The sequence below is a fragment of the Carcharodon carcharias genome, chromosome 25 (genome assembly GCF_017639515.1).
Source record: "Carcharodon carcharias isolate sCarCar2 chromosome 25, sCarCar2.pri, whole genome shotgun sequence".
Taxonomy (NCBI): domain Eukaryota; kingdom Metazoa; phylum Chordata; class Chondrichthyes; order Lamniformes; family Lamnidae; genus Carcharodon; species Carcharodon carcharias.
In genome coordinates this window covers 19,210,193-19,234,224 of record NC_054491.1, presented here as the reverse complement: position 1 = coordinate 19,234,224, position 24,032 = coordinate 19,210,193, and the positions used below count along the sequence as shown (strand labels likewise).

The 24,032-nt window shown below is 42.4% G+C and overlaps 1 protein-coding gene across 3 annotated transcripts in view; it reads left to right on the top strand.

The window, feature by feature from the left end:
• Positions 1-23,170, top strand: part of usp28 (ubiquitin specific peptidase 28) — a 67,077-nt gene extending 43,907 nt beyond the window's left edge. Inside the window, exons 13-26 of one of the 3 annotated variants that reach the window (XM_041174250.1) lie at positions 51-233; positions 399-616; positions 913-983; positions 1,707-1,935; positions 3,695-3,895; positions 7,097-7,236; positions 9,703-9,894; positions 11,382-11,477; positions 14,818-14,996; positions 16,080-16,158; positions 17,616-17,695; positions 19,086-19,209; positions 21,207-21,402; positions 22,738-23,170. In XM_041174250.1, the coding sequence (XP_041030184.1) occupies positions 51-233; positions 399-616; positions 913-983; positions 1,707-1,935; positions 3,695-3,895; positions 7,097-7,236; positions 9,703-9,894; positions 11,382-11,477; positions 14,818-14,996; positions 16,080-16,158; positions 17,616-17,695; positions 19,086-19,209; positions 21,207-21,402; positions 22,738-22,913 (2,164 nt within the window). In that variant the 3' untranslated portion in view covers positions 22,914-23,170. The remainder of the gene's footprint in view (positions 1-50; positions 234-398; positions 617-912; positions 984-1,706; positions 1,936-3,694; positions 3,896-7,096; positions 7,237-9,702; positions 9,895-11,381; positions 11,478-14,817; positions 14,997-16,079; positions 16,159-17,615; positions 17,696-19,085; positions 19,210-21,206; positions 21,403-22,737) is intronic. The other 2 variants (XM_041174252.1, XM_041174253.1) reach the window with 2 other exon arrangements.
• Positions 23,171-24,032: the final 862 nt, after the last annotated feature.

The following is a 24,032-nucleotide window of genomic DNA, read 5'->3' as shown; positions in this document are numbered from 1 at the left end:
ATTCTATGTAAAGGAATTGATATTTTTTCTATTTTTGTCCTCTATTTTAGGTATATGAATTATGGATCTGGCCCTGAACGTTACCCCTTGGCAGACATGCTACAATATGTCTGGGAGTTTACCAAGACTAAACCATCATGTGTGCCCCCCACTCAGGATATTGTGGGCACACAACCAATGCCGGCACCAAGACCTCATCCTAACACTAATGTGGCATCAGCGATGCAAATCAGGTAATTCTGTCGAGTTGAGGGTTGCCAATTCAGCAACCTGCTTTCTCTTGGATGCTGTCAAGCTTCTTGAGCGTTGTTGCATCTGCACCCATCCAGAACTGAATTTAGTAGCATTAAGCCTGTTAACACATATATGCTCATGACGGTAGTTCATTTTCTCTTAAGCCCTTCAGAATCGCCGATTGCCGAGGCCCCTGAAACTGCAAGTCCCCCGAGCACACCCCAACCACAACGTGCAACTGTGCACAAGCCTTTCACCCAGACCAGGCCTCCCATGGAAATGCCGGCACACCCTGCACCCCGACACATCACAGCAGAAGAGCTCAAATTCTTTGAGAGCTGCCTTCAGCGTTGGAGGGCGGAGGTTGAGCGTGATATTGCAGGTAATCAGACTGAGACCTAAGCAGAAATCTCTGTGACTGGCCTGAAAGGAATAGTGAGTTAGATGCATGGTAACCCGATATCAAAGTGAAATACTTCAGATGCTGGAAACTTGAAATAACAACAGAAAATGCTGGACATGCTCAGCAGTTCAGGCAGCCTCTGCAGAAAGAAACAGAGTTAACATTTCAGGTTGATGATCTTCATTAGAACCACATATCTAAGGTTGACTTTGAGAGTTGCAACTCTACCTCACCCAACCACCCTTTTAATTTGCTTGTACTTTTTTTATTTGAAGATCTAAAGGACAGCATCTCACAGATCACACAGTCAATTGAACAGATGTATATGGACAGCTTAATGTGTCAGGTAATGACCAAAGTCACAATTTGCTTCTCAGGTACATGTAGCAATCAGCACCTCAGGTGAAAAAAAACTAGACATTGAGCTCCTCTTTTGACCCTATGCATATGGTAACAATGTGATGTTAAAATGACCCATCCAGGCTTGGCAGTTCCTGGATTCAAATCCCTTAATCCTTGCTGAATCAGCTAGTCTCAGCTGGAGCTGTGATAGCTCAAGGGCACTGTCAGGTCAAGTTGCAAACAGTAGTGGTGGTTAAGCAACTAGTTAGTTGCAATAGTGGTTGAGCAATAGTTAAGCAACTAACAGAAGAAGGAGGAGGTTCCATGAGCACCCCAATTCTCGTGAGTACCAAAGACAAGGCCTGAAGCATTTGGAACCATTTAAGCCAGACGTGCCGATCAGCATGGTGCCCCTTGGCTTCCTCCTGAGGACGCCACCATCAAAGATGTCAGTCTTGATTCAATTCAGTTCATTCCACTTGATATTGTAAAATGGTTAACCCTAACTTAGCCATAGCACAGAGCTAATTATTCCAGAGCTATTTATTCCACTAAATTGGGAAAAGATTTTGGGGTCAAATATAATGCACTGTTGGTAACTATGGAGATGGCTGAGCGAGCATGGTACATCAGGGTCTAATTTCTGTGGTGTTAATTGTTTCTCTGCTGATGGGCTTTTGGACTTTTTGCTTTAGAATGAAGTGACGCCTCTTTGTCTGTCAATTAGGTTCCTTATCGACTTCACGCAGTGCTTGTGCATGAAGGTCAGGCTTCAGCTGGCCATTATTGGGCATACATCTATGACCACAGCCAGAACATGTGGCTCAAGTACAACGATGTCTCAGTAGCAGAATCATCATGGGAAGAGCTGCAGCGAGATTCATATGGAGGGTCGCGGAATGCCAGCGCATACTGTCTGATGTACATCGATGATAATTTACCACAACTCATTGGAGGTAAAAGATGGGCCATTCCACTCTTCTATGTCTCTTTTGCTAATTATGCTTATCCAGGTGAACAGTCATTGCCACTATAACTGTAGCTTGCTGACCTAGATTGGCCCTCAGTCCAGCAACACCTCTATTTTAAAATTCACATCCTTGTCTTTAAAACCTTCCATGTCTCCTGATCACTCTGACCTCCTTCATCCCTTCAACACTCTGAAATATCTGCATTTCTCCAATTCTGGTCTCTTGCGCATCACTAATTTAGTTACCCCACCATTGATGGCCATACCTTCAGCTGCCTAGACTCTAAACTCTGGAATTCCCATCGTAAAGCTGTCTGCTTGTCAACCCCTCTCCCTCTCTCTCCCCCTCCTTCCCTCCCTCTGCTAACATTTATTGCATCTCTAGTTGCCCTTGAGAAGGTGTTGGTGAGCTGCCTTCTTGAACCGCTGCAGTCCATGTGGTGTAGGTACACCCATAGTGCTGTTAGGGAGGAAGTTCCAGGATTTTGACCAGGCAACAGTGAAGCAACGGCGATGTATTTCCAAGTCAGGATGGTGAGTGACTTGGAAGGGAACTTCCAGGTGGTGGTGTTCCTATCTATCTGCTGCTCTTGTCCTTCTAGGTGATAGTGATCGTGGGTTTGGAAGGTGCTGTCTAAGGAGACTTGGTGAATTCCTGCAGTGCATCTTGTAGATGGTACACACTGCTGCTACTGTGCATTGGTGGTGGAGGGAGTGAATGTTTGTGAATGTGGTGCCAATCAAGCGGGCTGCTTTGTTCTGGACAGCGTCCAGCTTCTTGAGTGATGTGGGAGCTGCACTCATCCAGGCAAGTGGGGAGTATTCCAGCACACTCCTGACTTGTGCCTTGTTGATGGTGGATAGGCTTTGGGGAGTCAGGAGATGAGTCACCTGTCACACGATTCCTAGCCTTTTGATGATCTTGTGAAGCACCTTGAATGTTTCCTACATTAAAGGTGCTATATAAATGCAAGTTGTTATGGTGGAAGATTCTCATTAGCTGAAAATCCCTTTGGATCAATTTCCACTGGAGACATTAAGCACCCTTAAGCATTTCAATTCAGTGCCCCATTGTCTTGAACTAACCACCATATGCCTGGTGAATTAGTGGTCCATTGAACTATTTGAAGAAGAGCAGGATATTTCCTGATACGCTCCCCAAGATTCCTTGCTCTGTCAAAACCATCAAAACACATCCACCTTGGTGTAGACATGTGATGGCACATTACCTGTTTTCAAGTGTGTCACTCGCACCACATTGATGGTTTAATAGTTGAAATTAGTTTAAAATTGGCAAAGTAGCTGCGGAAGTTGCCATCCTTAAGAGAGTACTCATGAGAAACCTATGAAGGGTTGGCATTTGTGAGGATTTCATGTTTACAAGAGCATCAGAAATAGGAGTGGGAGTTGGTCATTCAAACCTCGAACCTACTGAACCATTCAATAAGATCATGGCTGATCTTCTCGATCAACTCCACTTTCCCCCCCTTATCCTCCATGTGCAACGATTTCTATAGTGTCAAAAATTTTGTCAATCTCAGTCTTTAATAGATTTAAAAATTGAGCACTGACAGGCCTTGGGGATGTGGAGTTCTAAGGATTCCCTCTGAGTGAAGAAATTTCTCCTCATCTCAATCCTAAGTGGCCAACCTCTGGTTTGACCAAGGACGCAATCCAGTTGAAATGTTCTTACCCTTTTTTTTAGTCCACATGCTGAAAAATAATTTGTTTTATCCAAATTACAGAGGACACAGATGTGGAAACTGGACAGATTTTGAAAGCCATCCATGCCCTGCCTCCTGAACTCAGGCAGTATGTTCGTGAAGACAACCAGCACTTTATGCAAGAACTCGATGAGTGGAATGAGGAGCAGGTTCGAAAGATCCCGCAAAAGGAACTTGTCCCCACAGCAGAGGTTCAGGAGCCTGTGGTCGCTCTTAAAGAAGGTATTTGTCTTTGTATCGAGGTAATCAAGGTGAAAGGGTACGGGCTACAGAGCAGGACGTGAACAGTGTCACACCATAGGATGGATGTCAAGGCCTTGGAGAGGGTGCAGAGGAGGTTTACTAGAATTGTACCAGGGACGATTAACTCAGTTATGTGTAGGAAATTGAAGCTAGATTTCTCTCTTTAGAGCAGAGAGGGTTATGGGGAGATTTAATGGAGTTCATCCAAATTATATGGTGTTGTGAAGCGGTATACAGTAAGAAAATGTTTCCAGTGGTGGGAGGATCACTAATCAAAAAATACAGATTTAAGGCAGTTGGAAAGGAAGTAGGGGAAATGAGAATTTTCTTTTGTGCACAAGTTATGATTTAGAAAACACTACCCCTGAAAAAGCAGCAGAGACCGGTTGAATAGTAACTTTCAAACGGAAATTAGATAAATACTTGGAGGAAAGTTTTCAGAGTTGTGGGGAAAGAGCAGAGAAGTGGGATTAATTGGATAGTTCTTTCAAAAAGCTGGTGCAGGCATGATGGACCACCTCCTGCGCTGCGTTGTTCTATTACCCATTTTGAAAAGAGCAGGAGAGAAACTAAAATAAAGGAATAATGATTAGATTTTACTAAGCTCTGAAAACCAACCGGAAGATTGGAAGACTGAAGGAGAAAAGGCGATCCATAATTCTGAGGTAAAGGGAAAGAATGAGTTTGTATGTCTTGATTGCAGAAGCACATGGCTAATTGGAGCTTGAAACAGTGTCTTGCATTAAGGGAGGGCTCCTCAGACGCAGGAAGATGCCTGAGGCAAAGAGGAAAACTGAAGAGATGTTTTTTGGAAGTGGACAGTAAGGTAGTAAGGCAGGGGGATCTGGGAAGAGAATTCTAGAAGGGATGCAATAGCTGAATGAGCACTGATGGAGAGGAGAGCAACTGGAGGAGCAGAGTGGCCATCAGGGGCTGAAGACAGGACATCACCAAGGTCAGGTGGGGAAGGGATTTTGAAAACCAGGACAGAAATTTTGGAATGGGTTTGGAGAGTATTGGAGGGAGTGTGGGTCGTAGTGTTGACAGGGGAAGTTAAATCTTGAGGGGAGAAAAGCATGGACTGGAGTTTCTGTGGCAGGCGGGGAGATGTGAGGTGGACGGTATTACAGAGGCCGAAGTAATGGAGAGGACATTGAGGAAACTGAGCTTGAGCGTGAGCAGGATGCTGAGGTGGTGCATTTCCTGACCTATCTTGAGATGGCAGCAAGGAGCTGGATGAATTTAAGCTCTGAACTGAAAAGAATAGCTTCAAGAAGCAGTGTAATGACCATAAAGTGGAGGTACAGAAAGGAAGGTTGCACTAGCAAGAGTGAGCTTGGAAACTGGGAGATAGGTTGTTCATCAGACTACAAAACTATAATTTCAGTCAGCATTAATACTTCTCTACGTATGGTGACACCAGTATTCCCAGCCATAAGGGAGATAATTGAGTATTTTCCCCATCAGACTCTTGGCAACATTAGTGTTAGATTTGACCCAGAGATGAGCTACTGGTGCCACATATTGGTGCCTTCATTAAGACCACCTGTTTCTACTTCTGTGCCAATACCCATGTTCGCACCTGCCTCAGCTTATTTCCTGCCTCATTCAAGCCTTTGTTAGCTCTAGACTCCACTATTCCAACTCACATGTAGGTCTCGCATTCTAATCTGTGAGCGTGAGGTCATTCAAAATCCTGCTGCCCATTTTCTAACTTGTACCAAGTGCTGTTCACTTATCACCCCTTTGCTCACTGACCTACCCTGGCTCCCAGTCAAGTCTCGTCTTGGTCTTAAAATTCTCATCCTGTTTTCAAATCCCTCCAAGATCTTGCCCCACACTATCCAATTTCCTCCAGACCCATCTGAAGTATGTGCATTCATCTATTTCTGGCCTCTTGAGCATTCCCTACTTTAATTCACCTTTCATGGCTGTGCCTTCAGTTGCATAGATCCTAAGCTCTGGAATTCCCTCCTGACACTTCTCCACCTCTCTATCTCACTTTCTTCCTTTAAGGCATTCTTAAAACCTACCTCTTTTGGTCATCTGACTTATGGTCTCCTTATGTTGCTCAATGTTGTATTTGGTTTTATTGTGCTCCTGTGAAGTGCCTTGTTTTATTATATTAAATGCTATATTATTTGCATAATATATACATATATTTATGAGTATACATATATCCTATATTATCAATTGCACCTGAAAACCACATTGCTGTAAGCGACTGGGATTGGCATTATCCTTTGCTGGAGAAGTCACTATGCTTTTATCAAGAGAAATTGCTACAGTTTCAGTCATGAGTACTGTTTGCTGTGATTCTTTTTAAATAGACTTTAGTGGTCCTGTTTGTTGTCAGAAAAAAACACTGCACCACATAAGGAAATTTTAGGACAGGTGACCAAAAGTTTGATTGTTGAGGTAGTTTTAAGGAGGCCAGCATTTATTGTCCATCCCTAATTACCCTTGAAACTGAGTGGCTTCCTACGCCATTTAGGACTCAGCCATATTGCTGTGGATTTGGAATCACATGTAGGACCAGGTAAGGATGGCAGATTTCCTTCCCTAAAGGACATCAGTGGATCAGATGGGTGTTTACAACAATGACTTTAATTCCAGATTTTTACTGAATTCAAATTCCACCATCTGCCGTGGTGGGATTCGAACCCGGACCCCCAGAGCATTACCTGGGTATCTGGAATACTAATCCAGTTGTTGAAGGCATGACCGACGATGGTGAGTGATGAAAATCAGAGACGTGCAAGGGGCAAGGAATGCAGAGATCTCAGAGGCTTGTAGGGCTGGAGGACATTACTGACCAGGAACACAGATCAAAACTATTTTTCTTTATAATGCAAAATGTCGAGCTTTCCTGTGCATCTCTCAAATTTCTAATAATGTTAGCCTTAGAATGGATGTCAAGACTTTGGAGAGGAAGAACACGTTAATATTATATGTAAGTACACATCAAATTCTTTCCAAATGCTAATAAATGTGTTCCTTAATTCTGATATATCTTGTTTTGTTTTATATAACTGAAATCTTAAGGCTCGGAATTAAAATTTTCAACCAAAATGACTCAAATCCTTAACACTCTTTTGACAAATCAGTTATTGCTGCATTACTGTATGTAAGGCCCAGTGATATTCTCTCCCAATTTTTATTTTGTTCTGTGCCCCACAGAAGAGACTGTAGCCTGCCAGCAGAATGCATGCTCTGCTTCTGCCAAGCATGCTGTCATGGTGAAGGAGCAGACCGCCCAGGCTATTGAGAAAGCTGCAACCTCTTATGAGAACGCTGGTGCAGAAGCTGCTTTGAAGGAGGTGAGAGAGCCTGAGTTGTACATGGCCATTTCCTTAGCATCTGCCACACTGTAAAGGTTTTAATAGAAAAATACAAGTGCAGTCTTAAGCAGTTTAGGCGTGAGCATAGCAACAGGACAGTGCCATTTAGCCCCTTGAACCTGTTTCACCAGTCAATGAGATCATAGCTGATATGACACTTCCATATTGGTAAACTAAAATATATCAATCTCAGATTTAAAATCAACACTTGACCTGGCATGAATTGCTATTTGCGGAAGAGTTCCTAACTTCTAGCACCCTTTGAACGTAGAATATTTTCCTAATGTCACTCCTGAAATGTTTGGCTGTAATTTTTTGGCTATGCCTCCTAGTCATAGAAACCCCAGCTAGTAGTTTCTTTTGCTCTACCCTATCTGTTTCACTTGATATCTTGAAACTTTTGATCAAATTGCCCCTTAACCTTCTCGATTCCATGGAATATAACCCTATTTTGTGTCATCTTTCTTTTTAATTGAATTCTTGGAGTCCAGATATTATCCTGGTAAATCAAAACTGCAAACCTTCCAACCATGTCTGGTTTCCTTGATATTCCAGTCCCTTGAGATAAAGGAAAACATGTTCTTAGCCTTTTTGATTGCTTTTTGTACAAAATGGCTTTTAGCGATTTTAGGTGGACTCCCCAATCTCTATGCTTGGAGGGGAAATACTAAGTTATTTTTGGAAGCACTATCAGGTTTTGATAGTATGGTGATTTTACTTTTTTAAAAAATAATTTTATGAAGAGAATGTCCATGGGCACCATAATGGACTGATCCACCAATCCTTTAGACAATATGTTAAGCTGAAGAGCTGTTCCTCTGGTAGAGAACGGTAGCAAAGATTCTACTGCATTATTGGAAGATTTCTCCCAGTATCCTGACTAATATTCCTCCCAAAGCAAGAAACAGATCAACTGGCCGTAGAACTTGTTGCTGTCTGTGGGATCTTGCTTTGTGCAAAATGGCTGCAGCACATGTTTGTATATCAACCTGTGCTCTATTATCCTAAGAACCATGTGACTGTGTTTTGAAGTAATTCAGTCAGCTGCTGCACTACAAAGGGAACGCTGCATTGTCAGAAATGTTGTCCTTCAGCTGAGAAGTTCTCGTGGTTCAGGCAGACTTTCAAGTTCACATGACCACAATGGAAATGGAGCGGAAGCTTCTCCTGGTGTCCTGGTCAGGATTCTCCTCTCGTGCAGCACTGCTGGAAATTGATTAACTGGTCATTTGTCTAATAAACAACCTGGGCAAGTGGGCTGTGAGACTTGCCTGTCCAGAGGCATTCATTGCAATTAAAAATAAAAAGCAATTGTATGAGAAGTAGCTTGAGGTATTTCTGAGGAATGTGACCAGGATTTATATAAATACCAGGCAAGGCTTAATGCAGTGCATTGGCAAAGTTTTGGTGGGTGTACATGGGGGAGGTCAGAATCACAGGACACTGAACTTGCCTTGTACAGGGGAGTCATAGTTGAACAGGATTTCACATCCACATGAACCATCATTTAAGATATGTTTAATTTGTGTTTGGGGCCAGTTAAACAGGGATAAATGAGCGAGTGGAGGAACTGAGGCAAGGTCTGACTGAAGTGAGGAGTGATGTGGATGTTGAGCCACGCCTAGCTGATCATGTAGTTCATTTCCAAGAAACGTCTTTTGGCAGTTTCATTTAGGTTGTAAATTTCACTCCTCTGCTCAAAGAAATGGTTCCTTCTTTTCTTCAACCTGTACTTTGGCACCGTATCCCTTCACAGTCCTGTCCTGGTGTCGGCCCTTAGTGTGAGCGAGACGGTAAGAGCAACATATTTGAATCTAATCTATTCCCCATCTAACATCCACATACAATTTTTTCTTATTGGGGATGGGGACATTGCTGCCAAATCCACCATTTATTCCCTAATTTCTTGAAGAAGGTTTGGTGAGCCTTGAACTGCTGAAGTCCATTTGGATCCTAGCTTTTTGTAGTGCCTTTGGTACAACTGAGTGGTTTGCTCAGCTATTTCAGAGGGCAGTTAAGAGTCAGTGACATTGCTGTGGGTCTGGAGTCACAAATAGGCCACACCAGGTAAGGATGGCAGACTTCCTCCCCTAAAGGGACTTTAGTGAACCGGTTGGATTTTTACTAACTTCATGGTCACCATTACTTTGAATAAATTCACAAACTGCCATGGTGGGATTTGAATTCCTGTCTCCAGATCATTAGTTCAGGCCTCTGGATTACTATTCCTGTAACGACTGCAACAGAATTGTGCCTAAACACAATGCACTTACTCCTGCTCATGGGGCGTGTTTGTATTTTACACAGGTATTAACAGGTGCACTCTGTCCTGCTTAACCTGATCATCATTCTTACCTGCTTCTATCTTCTTTTCCTCCTCTTCCCTCCCTCCCTCCCTTCCATCTACTTTCCTTTCTGCTCTTCCCCCGCTGTTGGCTGAGCTAGTCAGATACAGAGCAGGAAACCAGGGAAACTGAAGAGAAGACTGAGCCTGTGCCTGAGCCTGAGTCTGAGCATGAGCCAGCCAGAGAGCAAGAACAGCAGCCTGAAAGCACTGGTACCCAGATCTCTGAGGTGGAGATACCTAATGTTGGAAAGGTTATAGTTCGACATGATGCTGATGGCTACAATGAGGAGGTACCAAGTCAACAGGGAGACCTTATAAGCAGCTGAGCAACATTAACCATATTTTGCTCAAGGAAACCAGTGTAGTGTATCTGTGGTCCCTGAATTACCTTTGATGTGACTCAGATTAAAATTAAGATTGGTCCTCTTAATTTTAACACCTGTGTGAACCTGTTGTGCCTTTGCATCAGTTTTATCCCTGTGCGGTGTAGGATCAGGTGTGAGTGAGCCCAGAGTGAGATTCCCTCCTTCAGGACGTCTTGCTGCTCATCATTCCAGTATCAGGTCAGGTTGCAGCTCCAGGTCCCGGCTGTGTTCACACTGTAACTGCGGTGCCAGTGTGAAGTGAGACTGTCTTGTACTGTTGCTGCAGTTGGGTGATGTAAATTTGGAGCCTTGAAAGTTCAAAAATGCCACAGTATATCTTAAAAGTTAGGAGAATGCTTTTTAAGGCTACTCCAAATGCAGAAAAGTTTCCTTGGTGAGATTCCATCTTTTTTATTTTTAATGCTTTGTTTTACTCCAGTGCAAGGTACAATATGTTGACAGTTGTCCCACTGTTTATGCCTCTCCACATGTTGTGCACCACTGGGCTTGGGATTTCTTCCTGCTGCTCCATAACTTGTCTTCTGCAAAAGGACAAGACCAGTTTTGGTTTTCACATTGTCCAATTCCCCCTTGCCAACCCAACCTGTACACCAGAATGTGCATCAAATCAATGAAATGCCTTAATTTCCTCTCCTCTTCCACAATGCCTCGAGAATAAATTAATATTTCACCACCTTGTCACACTGTTATGTCAGAGGCAAGCGAATTTCAAATTTGAAAGAGCTATCCATTAAACCCCATTTCCCCCCCACCCTTTCCATGTAATATTGCATTCATTTTCTTTCTGAATAGTTGTCCACAACCCTTTGAACAAATGGAGAGCTCCATTGAACTCTTCATCCACTGCTGCTTCTGATAGCGCCCCCTTTAAATACTAGCATAGTCTTGATTGGTGCAGAATAAAAAATGTTAATTAGTCAACAGTACAGAATTGTGAAGAGGTGGATATAGACACACACATCTTTTGAGAATGTAGATACAGGGATAAGCCATACAGCCCTGAAACCATCTCTCCATCTTTGGCCAAAGGGTATTTGTAACTTCAATTATTCTTCCTTTCTCCATATCCACTAATGTCCTTACTTTATCTCCCCCACTTTTTAGAAGCTTAGCTGATTCTCAATCTATGTGCTTCTGGACAGGGTACTCAAATTCTCCCCACCCTTTCATTTTACAAGTCCCTGATTGGAAACCTATCTTCACAGTCCTGGTCAAACTACAAACAGACTCTTAGCTCAAGACTCCCTTCACTGACGTCCGTGTGTAGTTGCTGTTAATTAATGATTTTGTAGTCTGCATGAGACTTGAGTCCTGTATTTCTTTGTGGTTTGATGACCTTTCTCTCTTTGTCTATTCCTGATGTTTTTCCTCCTTCTGCCCTCTTGTGGCAGGAAATGTTAAGTCCGGCAATGCAAGGCATCATCCTGGCTATTGCCAAGTCCAGAGAAGTCTATGATCGGGATGGTGCTGAGGCAGGGCTAATTAAGGTATATACTATTACGTACTTTGCTGCTCTTGTGCTTTGCTGTGAATGCAACTTCGCAGATGTTTTTTATGCTGACTTTCTGCCTTGGTTTTGTACATTTCATGTGAATTTAATGTCTTCTGATATCTTCCAACTCCCTCTATTACAAGCTCCTCATGCTGAGACAGTCTCCTACACAAAAATACAGCACAGAAGGAGGCCACTCATCCCATTTGTGCCTGTGCCAACTCTTTGAAAGTTATCTAGTTAGTCACACCCCCACCCTGTTCTTTCCCCATAGCCTTGTAACTGTATCTCCCCCTCAAGTATTTATGCAATTCCCTTTTTCAAGTTACTTGCCTGGCATCAGCATGTGCAAATACTGACCAAACAATCAGGGTTAGAAAGACTAGCCGATTTCTTTTCCACTCCCTAGTCTCAATGATGCACTTGTTGACACTGACTCTTGTGGCTGCAACCAGCTAACTCAGTATAAAAATAAGGGATTAAATTGAATACCTTCAACTCCCCCAACTTGCATTTATAGTTCCAAAATACTTCACAAGAGTGTTATCAGACAAAATTTGATACCGTGTCACATGAGCTACTAGGACAAGGGACCAAAAGCTTATTGGCCAAAATGATAGATTTTAAGGAGCACCTTAAAAGTAGATCGAAGCAGAGGGGTTTGAGGAGGGAATTCCGGAGCTTGGGGCCCAGGCATCTAATGGGGGCAGGAGCATTGGGGGTATTGTTTCCAGAAATGAAAAAAAAAGCACAGAACTCATTGAATGGAATTACTCCTAAATGTTAGCACTTCCAAATATGCATGATTGGTAACCATGGCACCCCTCTCTCCACCCTCACTGTTGAATTCAACTAATTCTCAATCACAGAAAAGATGTTTGGTGGTTAGATATCATAGAATGAATGGGCTGTCAATTTAGACAGAGGTGATACAGTTTTGGTATTTTTTCTCTAGATGTCACTAGCATGTGAAGTAAATACTCAGTTAAGTAATTTTTTAAAGCATGTAGAAGATATGGGCCATCAGTGCAATAGCTTCTGCGCTACAACTCCTGATCTAGACTTGTAACCTAATGAGTAAAGCAGATTAAGAGGTAATCAAATGAGTTGATTGGGCAGATAAAGTAACTATTTCCTCTGATGGAGGGAGTTAAGTGCAAAGGGGCAGAACCTTAATGTTAGAACCAGGTCATCCAGGGATGTTGTCAGGAAGCACTTCACATAAAGTGTAGTGGAAATCTGGAACTCAAAAGATTTTGAGGTTGGGAATTAATTGAAAATGTCAAAATTGAAATAGAATTTTGTTAGGCAAGGGTTTTGAGCTTTAGGGAAGCAAGGAGAGAAGGCAGAGTTTAAGATACAACCACGATCTGATAGAAAGTGAAACAGGCTTGATGTTCACTTTATCTTGTTGGCTTTTCTAATGAATACAATATTAAATTTCAGGAAATTGAAAGAGTCTAACGATTCATTAATTCTGCAAAATCAGAGTTGATTTGGAGTGTTGTTTCCACTTTGCACTGATACAGCCTGTGTCACCTGAATTGGGTCTCCAGGCCCACATTGGGTCTGAAATGAATGGGGTTTCCTCACACCAGAGAATCTCACTTTGCTTCACTCCAGTGTCCAGTCGGGTCCTGACTCTGGACTCAGCTGCACATGCACTATCAATATAGCGTTTGTGCAAAGTGAAATCACTATGTACAAATGCAGCAGCTGTAGCATGAACGAAGTCTAGCTGGACTTGGACACTTTGACAGTATTTCCCTTTCTCGACCCATACTGCAAATAGCGTAATTAAATTTTACACACATTTAAATTGTTAATAGGGCCTGTTGCAGGATGGCCAAGTTGTACTAATAGTAATAGAGTTGATCTGCAGACACTTCTTGGGTGGAAACATTAAGCTTATTTACAATATACTCAGCAGCAACTACACATGTGCTTTCAACTCCAACTCTATCTCTACACTGACTGCAGAGGTAGCTCATGCTACTTTCCTATTGGTTACTACAGATCATGTGATCTTGCCTAACAAGCATTATTCTTAAAGATACATTACACTAAATAAAACCACAATTACTACAGGACCCTTTTATTCTTTATGTGAGAATCATTTTTTCAAACTAATCATTCCAAACTCAAGCACTTGTAGTGAGTGATTACAGGCACCCTTGATCACATCACACGCATATAAACATCTTAAGATGGAACTAATTCAATTCCATTAATATATTAAACATGTATTCTGATCCACAACAGTTAAGTGAGCAATGACTATTTCTTAAGCCACAGCTTCCTTACACATCTTTTGACATTGATACATGAGCCCTCTATTAATGTGCTATCTCACAGTGGCTTTATTTATAAGATTGGCAGCTTGTTATCTTAAAACAAATAAAACAAACAAATAACAACTAAAGTGTTAGAAGTTGGAATGTAAATGATATGTCCACTAAATTCAAGAGCTGTGTGTCAAAACAGAGAAGCACAGCTACGTTTCTCGGCAACTTGAATGCTAGAACATAAGAAATAGGAGCAGGAGTAGACCATGTAGACCCTTGAGCCTGCTCCACCATTCAATATGATCATGGTTCATCTGTCTCAATTCCACTTACCCACCCACTTCCCATATGCCTTGATTTCCCTGAGAAACCAAGATCTGTCTATCTCAGCCTTAAAAATATTTAATGATGTAAATTCCCTGGGGTAGAGAATTCCAAGGATTCACAAACCTTTGAATGAAGAAGGTTTTCCTCATCTCAGACCTACATGATTGACCCCTTATCCTGAGACTATGCCCCTATGTTTTAGATTCCCTTGTCAGGGGATAGAGCCTCTATTTCCACCCTCTGTTAGAATCTTGCATGCTTCAGTGAGACGACCTCCCATTTTTTTTAAACTCCAGAGAATATAGACCCAGTTTACTCAGCCTCTTATCATAAAGCAACCCCTCAACCCAAGAACCAATCTAGTGATCCTTCACTGTACCACCTCCAGTATATCCTTCCTTAACTATGGAGACCAAAACTACAGATGCTGTAGCTCTCAAGTCCCTTTATCAGAGCTCGTGTAAGAGCACCTCTCCCCATTTTTGACTCGATCAGTCCTATAAAGAAGCTGTTGCTTGCTGCACAGCCCCTGCTCATTTTTCCTATTTTAAGATGATGCCTTGGACCTGTTGTGTACATTCCAGCAATTTTTAAAAAAAAAATTATTCTGGGTTTTCACCATTCGAAATATTTTAGTGCTGAGTTGTATATTTTCAATCTCTCGTTTCCCTCTTCACCACCGCCCCCCCCACCCCCCCCCCCCCACCCCGCCCCCGCACGTAGGCATTCCATGAAGAATACTCACGACTGTTTGACTTGGCCAAGGATAAACCAACACCCCAGAATGACCCTCGGCTCCAGCACGTCCTCGTTTACTTCTTCCAGAACAAAGCTTCCAAGCGGGTGATCGAGCGGACGCTCCTGGAGCAGTTTGCAGATAAAAACCTCAGCTACGATGAAAGGTAGAGATTGATTTAACCACGTGTATGTCAGACATACAACCGCAGCTTTCAAAGTCTGGTTTGGCACCCTTCATAGGTCATCAGCAACAGCAATTTATATAGTAACATAATGAAATGTCCCAAGGCGCTTCAGATTGTTATAAAACAGAGTATGACACCAAGCCAAATCAGAAAGAAAATGCATAATCGTTTCATACGCTCAAAGGGCATCAGTGTTGGAATGGGGGGTGATTTTCCTGGAGTTTTCTTTTGCACACAGTTTCAGCATCAAGCCTCGCAAACCCTGCATGTACAATGCAAATTCAGAGTTAGAGCTTTACTTAATTCCAGAATGAAGCTTCCTCCTCCTTGGATTTAAGTGGCATTTAGACCATAACTGGTTGATAAAGCGAAATTACTAATATTAGTGGAAATGCACAGTTAGATTGGGTATAAGACAGCAGAGATATAGGCTCGTTGCATTCGGCCCAACCTCCTTCCAAACCCACGACCACTACCTTCTAGAGGAACAAGGGCAGCAGATAGATGGGAACGCCACCACCTAGAAGTTCCCCTCCAAGTCACTCACCATCCTGACTTGGAAATATTTCGCCGTTCCTTCACTGTCACTGGGTCAAAATCCTGGAACTGCCACCCTAACAACACTGTGGGTGTACTTGCACCACATTAACTGCAGCGGTTCAAGAAGGCAGCTCAACACCACCTTCTCAAGGGCAACTAGGGATGGGCAATAAATGCTGGCCCGGCCAGTGACACCCACATCGCATGAATGAATAAAAAAAAAAGTGATATTTTCTGTTTCTCACATTCTCGTGGTCCTTGCTCTTTTTACTCTTAAGTTACTGGATAGTTTTGTGCTGTGAACTGCTGCTATCCACTGGAACTGTGTAAAAATTAATACACTTGGAATATAGAAGCTGACAGAGAAATTATCTTTTATTCTGTCAGCCTTGCCAGGCTTCAAATGCTGCGTTGAAAGGACACAGTCTAACCCCACTGACTCATGCCAAAATGTATTTAAAAATCTTTAAGCTGAAACATCGCTTCAAAATGTAATCTAATCATTTTGTGGTCAACTCGTAGGTCCATAAGTATAATGAAGGTGGCACAGTCAAAGCTCAAGCTCATTGGACCCTCCGATATGGACATGCAGGAGTACAAGGTGTGATTGCACTAGCCTGTCGTGTGATTTTTATTAGACATATTTTTGTACATCTTAACATAGAAGGGAAAGGACAGATGCTGAGCATGTTGCACGTGCATCCAGTATAACCGGAGCCCCATGTTTCCAGCTTTTACTGGAATGTTCCCGCTGTGTTTTTTTGGCCACTTTTTTTTTATGCCAATTAGGAAACCCATTTTCACGCTTCCCTGAGAATCTCGGTGCCTTTTCTTTCTCCCCTGCGCTTGGTTTGTGAATAGGTCCTGGAGTTGCTTACTAAGATAAAAGCAAAATACTGCGGATGCTGGAAATCTGAAACAAAAACAGAAAACGCTAGAAAAGCTCAGTAGGCCTGACAGCACCTGTGGAGAGAGAAATGGAGTTGATGGTTCGAGTCCATATGACTCTTCTTCAGAGCTACAGAGAAGTAGAATGTGATGACATTTATACTGTTTGAGGTGGGGTGGAGCAGGTGAAGCTGGATAGAAGGCCAGCGCTAGGTGGGGGCAAAGGAGAGATTGACAAAGATGTCATGAACAAAAGGACAAAGGGGTGTAAATGGTAGTGGTACTGGCTAAAGGAGGTGTTGATGCTGGCATTAAGGTAAGAAAGCAGAATGTGATAATAGCAGGACAAGGGTAAGCACTCTGGAAAGAACAACATGAACAAGTAACAGGTGGCCCTTGTGGGGGTGGGGTGGGGGAGGGGATGGTGGTGAGGGATAAAAGGGATCGGAATGGGATAAAAAAGGGGGATAAAACAAAATAGATGAATGAAAATAAAAATGAATAAAATAAGTGGGTTTAAAAAATAAAAATTAATTTTGAAGATAGAGGAGAGAGTTCATTGTCTGAAGTTGTTGAACTTGATGTGAAGTCCAGAAGGCTGTGAACTGCCTAATCGGAAGATGAGATGCTGTTCCTCCAGTTTGTGTTGAGCTTCACTGGAACATTGCAGCAGGCCAAGGACGGACATGTGGGCATGAGAGCAGGGTGGTGTGTTGAAATGGCAAGCGACAGGGAGGTCTGGGTCATGCTTGCGGACAGACTGAAGGTGTTCCACAAAGCGGTCACCCAGTCTGCGTTTGATCTCCCCAATGTAGAGGAGACCGCATTGGGAGCAGCGAATGCAGTAGACCAAATTAAAGGAGGTGCAAGTGAAGCACTGCTTCACCTGAAAGGAGTGTTTGGGCCCTTGGGTAGTGAGGAGGGAGAAGTTAAAGGGTGCAGGTGTTGCACCTTCTGTGATTGCATGGAAAGGTGCTGTGGGAAGGCATTTTCTGTTTTTGTTCCTGGAGTTGCGCGTTGGCCTTATAAATATGCTTTCACATACAGTGAATGAGCACTGATGCCAACGACAACAGCAGCCACAATGGTCAGAATTGGTAGGCTCTTGGCACCTTTTCTCACCACATTTTGATAATTAGTTCAATAATATGTTCCTGGTTTCATTTGCAGGAATGGCACGAGGACTACAGTCTGTTCCGGAAGGTTTCTGTCTATCTCCTGACGGGACTGGAGTGCTATCAGAATGGAAAGTATGTATTGAATGTTTCAAAAGTATGACATAACTCTTTCAGCTTGCTTGAAGAGCCAACTGAGTTTTCTGGGTCTTCCTGTTTAGATGTACAATGCCCTCCAGTTCTTTGCATGTAGTGACACAAGCTGAGTTTAAGGCTGTAATTCCGACATGGGATATATCCAAATCTTTCCTGGGCCTTAGTGAAATGGTTTGAGATGTCTTTCTGGAGGAGCAGCTACTAGGGTAAGGAAATAGGGAAAAGTAAAGAGACCAAGGCCAAATTAATCCCTCCAGCTACTCTTGGGGCTACTTAAAGATTGACTGAAGTGGTATTATAATAGGGGCTGGAAGCAGGTTAATTGTCAATCCTTACGGCCAACAATTGGTGTCCAGTTGTGAGCCCATCTAAAGGTGAGGAAAAATTAAAACCAATATAAAGAATGAGTTGTTAGGAACTTGCAACTGCAGCTTCCTCTTTTAGCCCAGTAATGAGATTCTCACTGGGTCAGAAATTTGTGTAAATTTATTTGGTAACTTATTTTTAGTGGGTGTAGTTCATCTTTCCTAAAAGCCTAAAGTAGAACAGGTTCATTGTGTCTGCAGTTGACAGCGTGCCCTAAAATAGGGAGAGCAAGAGAGTAGGTGCAGCAAAAGAGTTCGAGGAGCAATGCAAGCAGCAAATACAGTTCGGTGCTGATAAATATTAAATATTGAACATTGGCCAAATGGAATCTTTAGTACACAATAAATGGGATCAAGTTGGCACAGTAAGAGACAGAAGATAAAGGACTTGCATTTCTGTAGCACCTTTCATGATTTCAGGATGGTGTAAAGCGTTTTACAGCCAATGAATTACCTTTTGAAGGACAGACACTATTATAATGTAGGAAATGTGACATCCCCAACTTACCCACAGCAAATTCCCACAAACAGCAATGTGATAATGATCTGATAGTCTATTTTAATAATTTGGTTGAGGGACAAATATTGTCCAGGAGACCGGTAGAATGCCCCTGCTCTTCCAATAATGCCAAAGGGTCTTTTATGTCCACTGGAGGGGGCAGATGTTTAATATCTCATTTGAAAGACAGCACCTTTTGCAGAGCAGCTCTCTCTTGGTACTGCAACAAAGTGTCAACTTGGTTTAAATGTCCAAGACTCTGGAGTCTGACTTGCCTCTGTCAGATTGTTTTGGGTTTCAGGAGTGCCACTAGTGAGTCCTAACGAAAGAGAGAGAGCTTACCATAGAGATGAGATTTAATGGAAAAGATGTAGTATACCATAGGGAAGAGGCTGGATGGGCTGAATGGCTTTATCCTGCCCTCATTGTTCACGGTCCTTGTAACCATGGCAGGATCAGTCCTTTAACTGAAGTACTTGAACTAATATTTTGTATCTGTTTGCAGATGCCGTGAATCTTTGACTTACTTGGTCCATGCGTACCACAGCAACCTGAAGCTATTGAAGAACGGGAAGAACCGAGGGATTGATGAGACACTAATTGCATACTACAGGAGAAAGTGCCTTTTGGTCAGTCACTTTTTTTTAGAAGAGGGAGAATAAGTAAAATACATGGGGTGAGGTTTGGCACTTTTATTGAAAGCTTTAAAAATTGGGAAATATGCAACATCTGAAAGAGAAATGACAGGTTAATATTTCAGGTGTAGTCTTGTCAGACCTGAAATACTCATTATCCAAAAAAGTTAATCATTCCTCATCCACCAGCTATCAGTAGAGCTGTGTGTTTCTTGTGTTCTCCAGTTCTTTTTCAGATTTTCAGTTCTTGCAGTTTTTATTATTTTTGTTGGTTTCCACTGTTGTTGTGTTCAGCCATTGTTATGGTGCTGCAAGAGGCCTTCATGCATCGCAAGTATGTTCAAGGCTTAGGTTATAGCTTCTGCAGATGAGCAGTGCTTACAGCATCTCTGTCCCAGCCCTGATCTTGACACCCGAAAGCTTGTCGAAAGCATTGGGTCCAGAATTTGCTGCCACAGTAACTGCAAGTTTAATGGTGGAGTTTGTAAATTATCCAGCATCTTGTGGGAAGGAACCGTTTGATTAGGAAGTCACACGAGATGTTGCACAGCTCTACCTTGTAGAAAGGTCAGCTCATCACCAACCTCCCCACGAGTTTCAAGACGTTGCTGCAGTTGCCCATTAATTTCCCATTAAATTTGCCATACAAACTTGAGACAGGTACTTAACATTGTAAGGATCTTTTTACTGATGAGATTTAAGTTCCTGTAATACCACTCGGCTCAGAAAGGGAACAATTAAAACTGGACTCTCATTCCTACGGATAATAAAGATCTCCAACAGCATCTTATTATGTAGATTGTTTTCTTGCTTTTCTTCTGTCTCTCTCTTAACCAATCTTCCTTTCCCCCTCGTTATTTCTTTCCGCACCTGATTTGACTTCTAACTATCTCATTTCCTTGTCTCTTCTCCACTTCTCTTAATTGTTAAATCTGTTTTTTCTGGTGTGAAAGTGATTAAGAAAAATTAATTGAGAATTTTTGTGCTGGTATTTTCAGGTTAATCCAATAGCAGGCAGACTCAGTAAATACCAACAGTAATTAGAATATGGAATTCACTACCTCGGGGAATAGTTGAGACAAATAGTTTAGATGATTTCAGAATGAAATTAGATAAGCACATGAAAGAAAAGGGAATGGAAAGATATTCTGAAAGACCCAGATCAAGTAGATCGGATGGAAGCAGATTTGTGTGGAATATAAACATGAGGAAAGACTAGTTGGTCCAAAGGCCTGTTTCTATGATACATATTCTATGTAATATGGCAACAGTTATAAAGCATTAACTTACAGCACAGAAGTAGGCCATTTAGCCCATAGATCCATGCTGGTTTTCATGCTTCAGAAGAAGCCTCCTCCTACCCTACCTCATCAACATAACTTTTTCTATTCCTTTCTCTCTTGTGTGCTTAATCTAGCTTCCCTATAAGAAGTCCCACATTCTAACCAGCCTCTGGATAAAGAAGTTTCTCCTGAATTCCATTTAAGGCTTCTAGTTCTGGTCTCGCCTGCAAGTGGAAACGTATTGTCTATGTCTACCCTATCAACCCCTTTCAGAATAGTGAAGACCTCTGTCTGGTCAACCCTCAGTCTTGTCATTTCCACCGCCCCCCCCCCCCCCTCCATAAAAGAGCCCCAGGCTGTTCAGTTTATCCTGATAGCTTTCAGTGCACCCATGAGCGCAAATACAGAGTGGAAGCCAGGTGCTCTCACGGGTGAGAAGTCTGAAGTCTGCACAGAGTTTCCCTAGGAACACTTTTGACAAACCCCTGTTCTCTGAGTGACTGGCTAGAGAGTACCAGTTCAGCAGCCTGGAAGCAGGTATTTTGTCTGCTGTCTTTGCCAGGTAATAATCTTTGATGTAGACAAGTATCAGCAACACCGGCAAACCCAGGGGGAAAAAAAATGTGCCTCATAATGAAGGTGTGAACAAAATTTGTGGAACCAATACATGTATTCCTTTCACTAAGAATGTCACACCTGTTCTTGCAGGAGCTGAATGCCTGTGCAGCAGACTTGTTTGAAAGTGGTAATGAAAATGATGTAGCAGAAGGGTTGAGCATAATGAACGACCTGGTCATTCCGTGCATGCACCTGATAGTCACCAATGAGCTCTCCAAAGAAGACCTGGCTGCGGTAGAGATGATGAGAAACCACTGGTGTTCCTACCTTGGCGAAGACATGGATTGTAAGTCTTTGTGAACCATCTGTTATTAACAATCGTATGGCACAGAGGGGTTCCATTTGGCACATCTCTTTCGAAAAGCTTTTCAAGTATTTGTCCAATTTCCTTTCAGAAGTTACTATTGAATTTGTTCCCGCCGTCCTCTCAGGCAGCACATTCCAACTCTGCATAAAAAAATACTCATCCTTATCTCCCCTTTGGTCCTTTTGCCAACTTAAATCTGTGTTTTCCAGTTACTGACCCTCCTGCTGGAAGCAGTTCTGCCAATCTACTCTTAAAGATGTCCAATATCTTTGAACACCTCTGTTCTGAATAAAATAGGCATTTGTTTTTGAGTCCTTGCTAGACTTTGGTTCTATTGTTGCCCAGACTACCATTCCTCTTGTGATTGTAGCTATAAGGGGCATCACAGCTGAGCTCAATCCTGTATTATATTGTATTCATGAATTTCTTGTTATATTTGCTGTCATGACATAAAGTTGTTAGTCTTTCAACAGTAGCTTACTCATAATTTGGACCTAAATGGTTTTAAGCAACAAGCTTTAATGTATTGATTGATAATATTTTTATATAACTATTCTACAGTATTACATTGACAACCTAGTATTCAGGCATACTTCAGAGTGATTAAGTTTGACCTATGGCATTAGGCTATGGACTTGCAACTTTCCCAAGACCTTTCTGAGATCTCGCACTTCTCCTATTCTGGCCATTTGCCGATCACCTATTTAACCACTCCACTGTTGGAGTTGCCCAACACTCCAGTTGTCTAAGCCCAAAACTCAAACTGCTTCCGTAAACCTCTCTTCCTTTCTACCTCCCTCTCCTCCTTTAAGGTGCACCTTAAAACCTGCCTTTTTGACCAAGCTTTTGGTCACTTGTTCTAATATATCCTTATGTGATTCTCCTAAATCAGGAAACTAGTCTCAAGCCTCACTGCAAGACTTGAGTGAGTAATTTAAGATGACACTCCAATGCAGTGCTGAGGGAGTGCTGCATTACTGGTGGTGTTATCTCTCAAATAAAATGTTAAGTCGTGTGCCTGCTGAAGTGGTTCAGGTAGATCCACAAGATCCTGTGGCATATGGAAAGAAGAGTAGGAGGTCATCCTAGTGCCTTGGCCAAAAGTCATCCCATCAACCAACCGTCACCAAAAACAAAATAACTGCTCATTCATCTTGTTCATGCAAAATTGGCTTCTGTATCAACCTGGACTTATAACTTCTTGGATGTGAATTGTTTTGGAGATGTCCTGAGTGTGTGTTTTGTTAGCACAGGTCTGTTCTTCATGCCCTCAAAATGCCTGAAATTGCACTGAAATTTAAATTTCTTCTGCAGCGCGACTACAGGAGAAACTAACCGAATTCCTCCCGAGGCTTTTGGACTGTTCTGCTGAGGTTCGATTCCTAAGAGAACCACCGAAAATCCGGCCAAACTCGCCCCATGACCTGTGTAACAGGTTTGCTGCAGTAATGGAGTCAATTCACAGCACATCACCTGTCACAGTCAAATAGCTGCTACTCCACCGGATCAGAACGCACGGTTGAAATTTTGAACACTGGACCCATTGAGTTGTGTGGTCTTTGAGTACCAAAGCCCTTCACAAGCATTGATCCTGCTGTTAATTGTCAATCACTGTTATCTGCTACATCAGGACGGGGGGTTGGGAGGGAACAGAATAGCAATGGTTCTGTGAAATATTGCGTGCCTTTATTTACATGTGAATTTTTACTTCGTATTTGTTGTGCAATAAAAACACTTTCTGTTTTAATTCCCTGCAATGTGCAAGTACATTTTTTTCAATTGCATGTGTATTTGCTTGTTTTCACTTTTTTAAAAAAAAGAAATCATTAAAGCTTAGACCCATGCTAACCACAACAGGAGGATGAAAAAAATCTTAGGAACAGGAGGAGACCATTCGGTCCCTCAAGTCTGTTCCACTCTATGGAGCAGGAGATATGGTTAATGCCCTGCTTTGGGCACGATCCACATGGTATTGCCTTTTGCCTGACACCCTGGCAGGCATCCAGAGCTCTTGTGAAGTAAATATGAGTTCAGTATTTAAAGACTTTGCTTAATCAGCAGATAAGTTACTGGCTCTTCAGAGCATGTTTTGAAATCTTTCCATGAACCCTTGCTCTTAACAGTCTCCTGCTATTTGTTTTTTAAAAATCTGCCAGTATTTGCTTGTGGGTTTTGGTCAATTGATTCCACAAGGTTTGTGATTCCTAGAGGTTATGGAGCAAAAATAGCCTTATGCTTGTATTCAGATCTTTCTTGGCTTCACCACCTCCCTGTCCCTGTAACCTCCTCCAGCACTACAACCCTCAGAGATCACTGCACTCCTCTGATTCTGGCTTCTTACCCCTGATTTCCATCGCTCCATCATTGGCAGCTGTACTTTCAACTGTTTAACCCCTAAGCCCTAGAATTCACTCTTTAAGCCCCTCCACCTCCCTCTCTCCTCCTTTAAGTTGCCCCTTCAAACCTACCCCTCTGACCAAGGTTTTGATCACCTGTCCTAATATCTCCTTGTGGTTCAATGTCAAATTTTGTTTGCTATCTCTCATGTAAAGTGCCTTGCAATGTTTCGCTAAATTAAAGACACTATACAATTGCAAGTTGATGTTGAT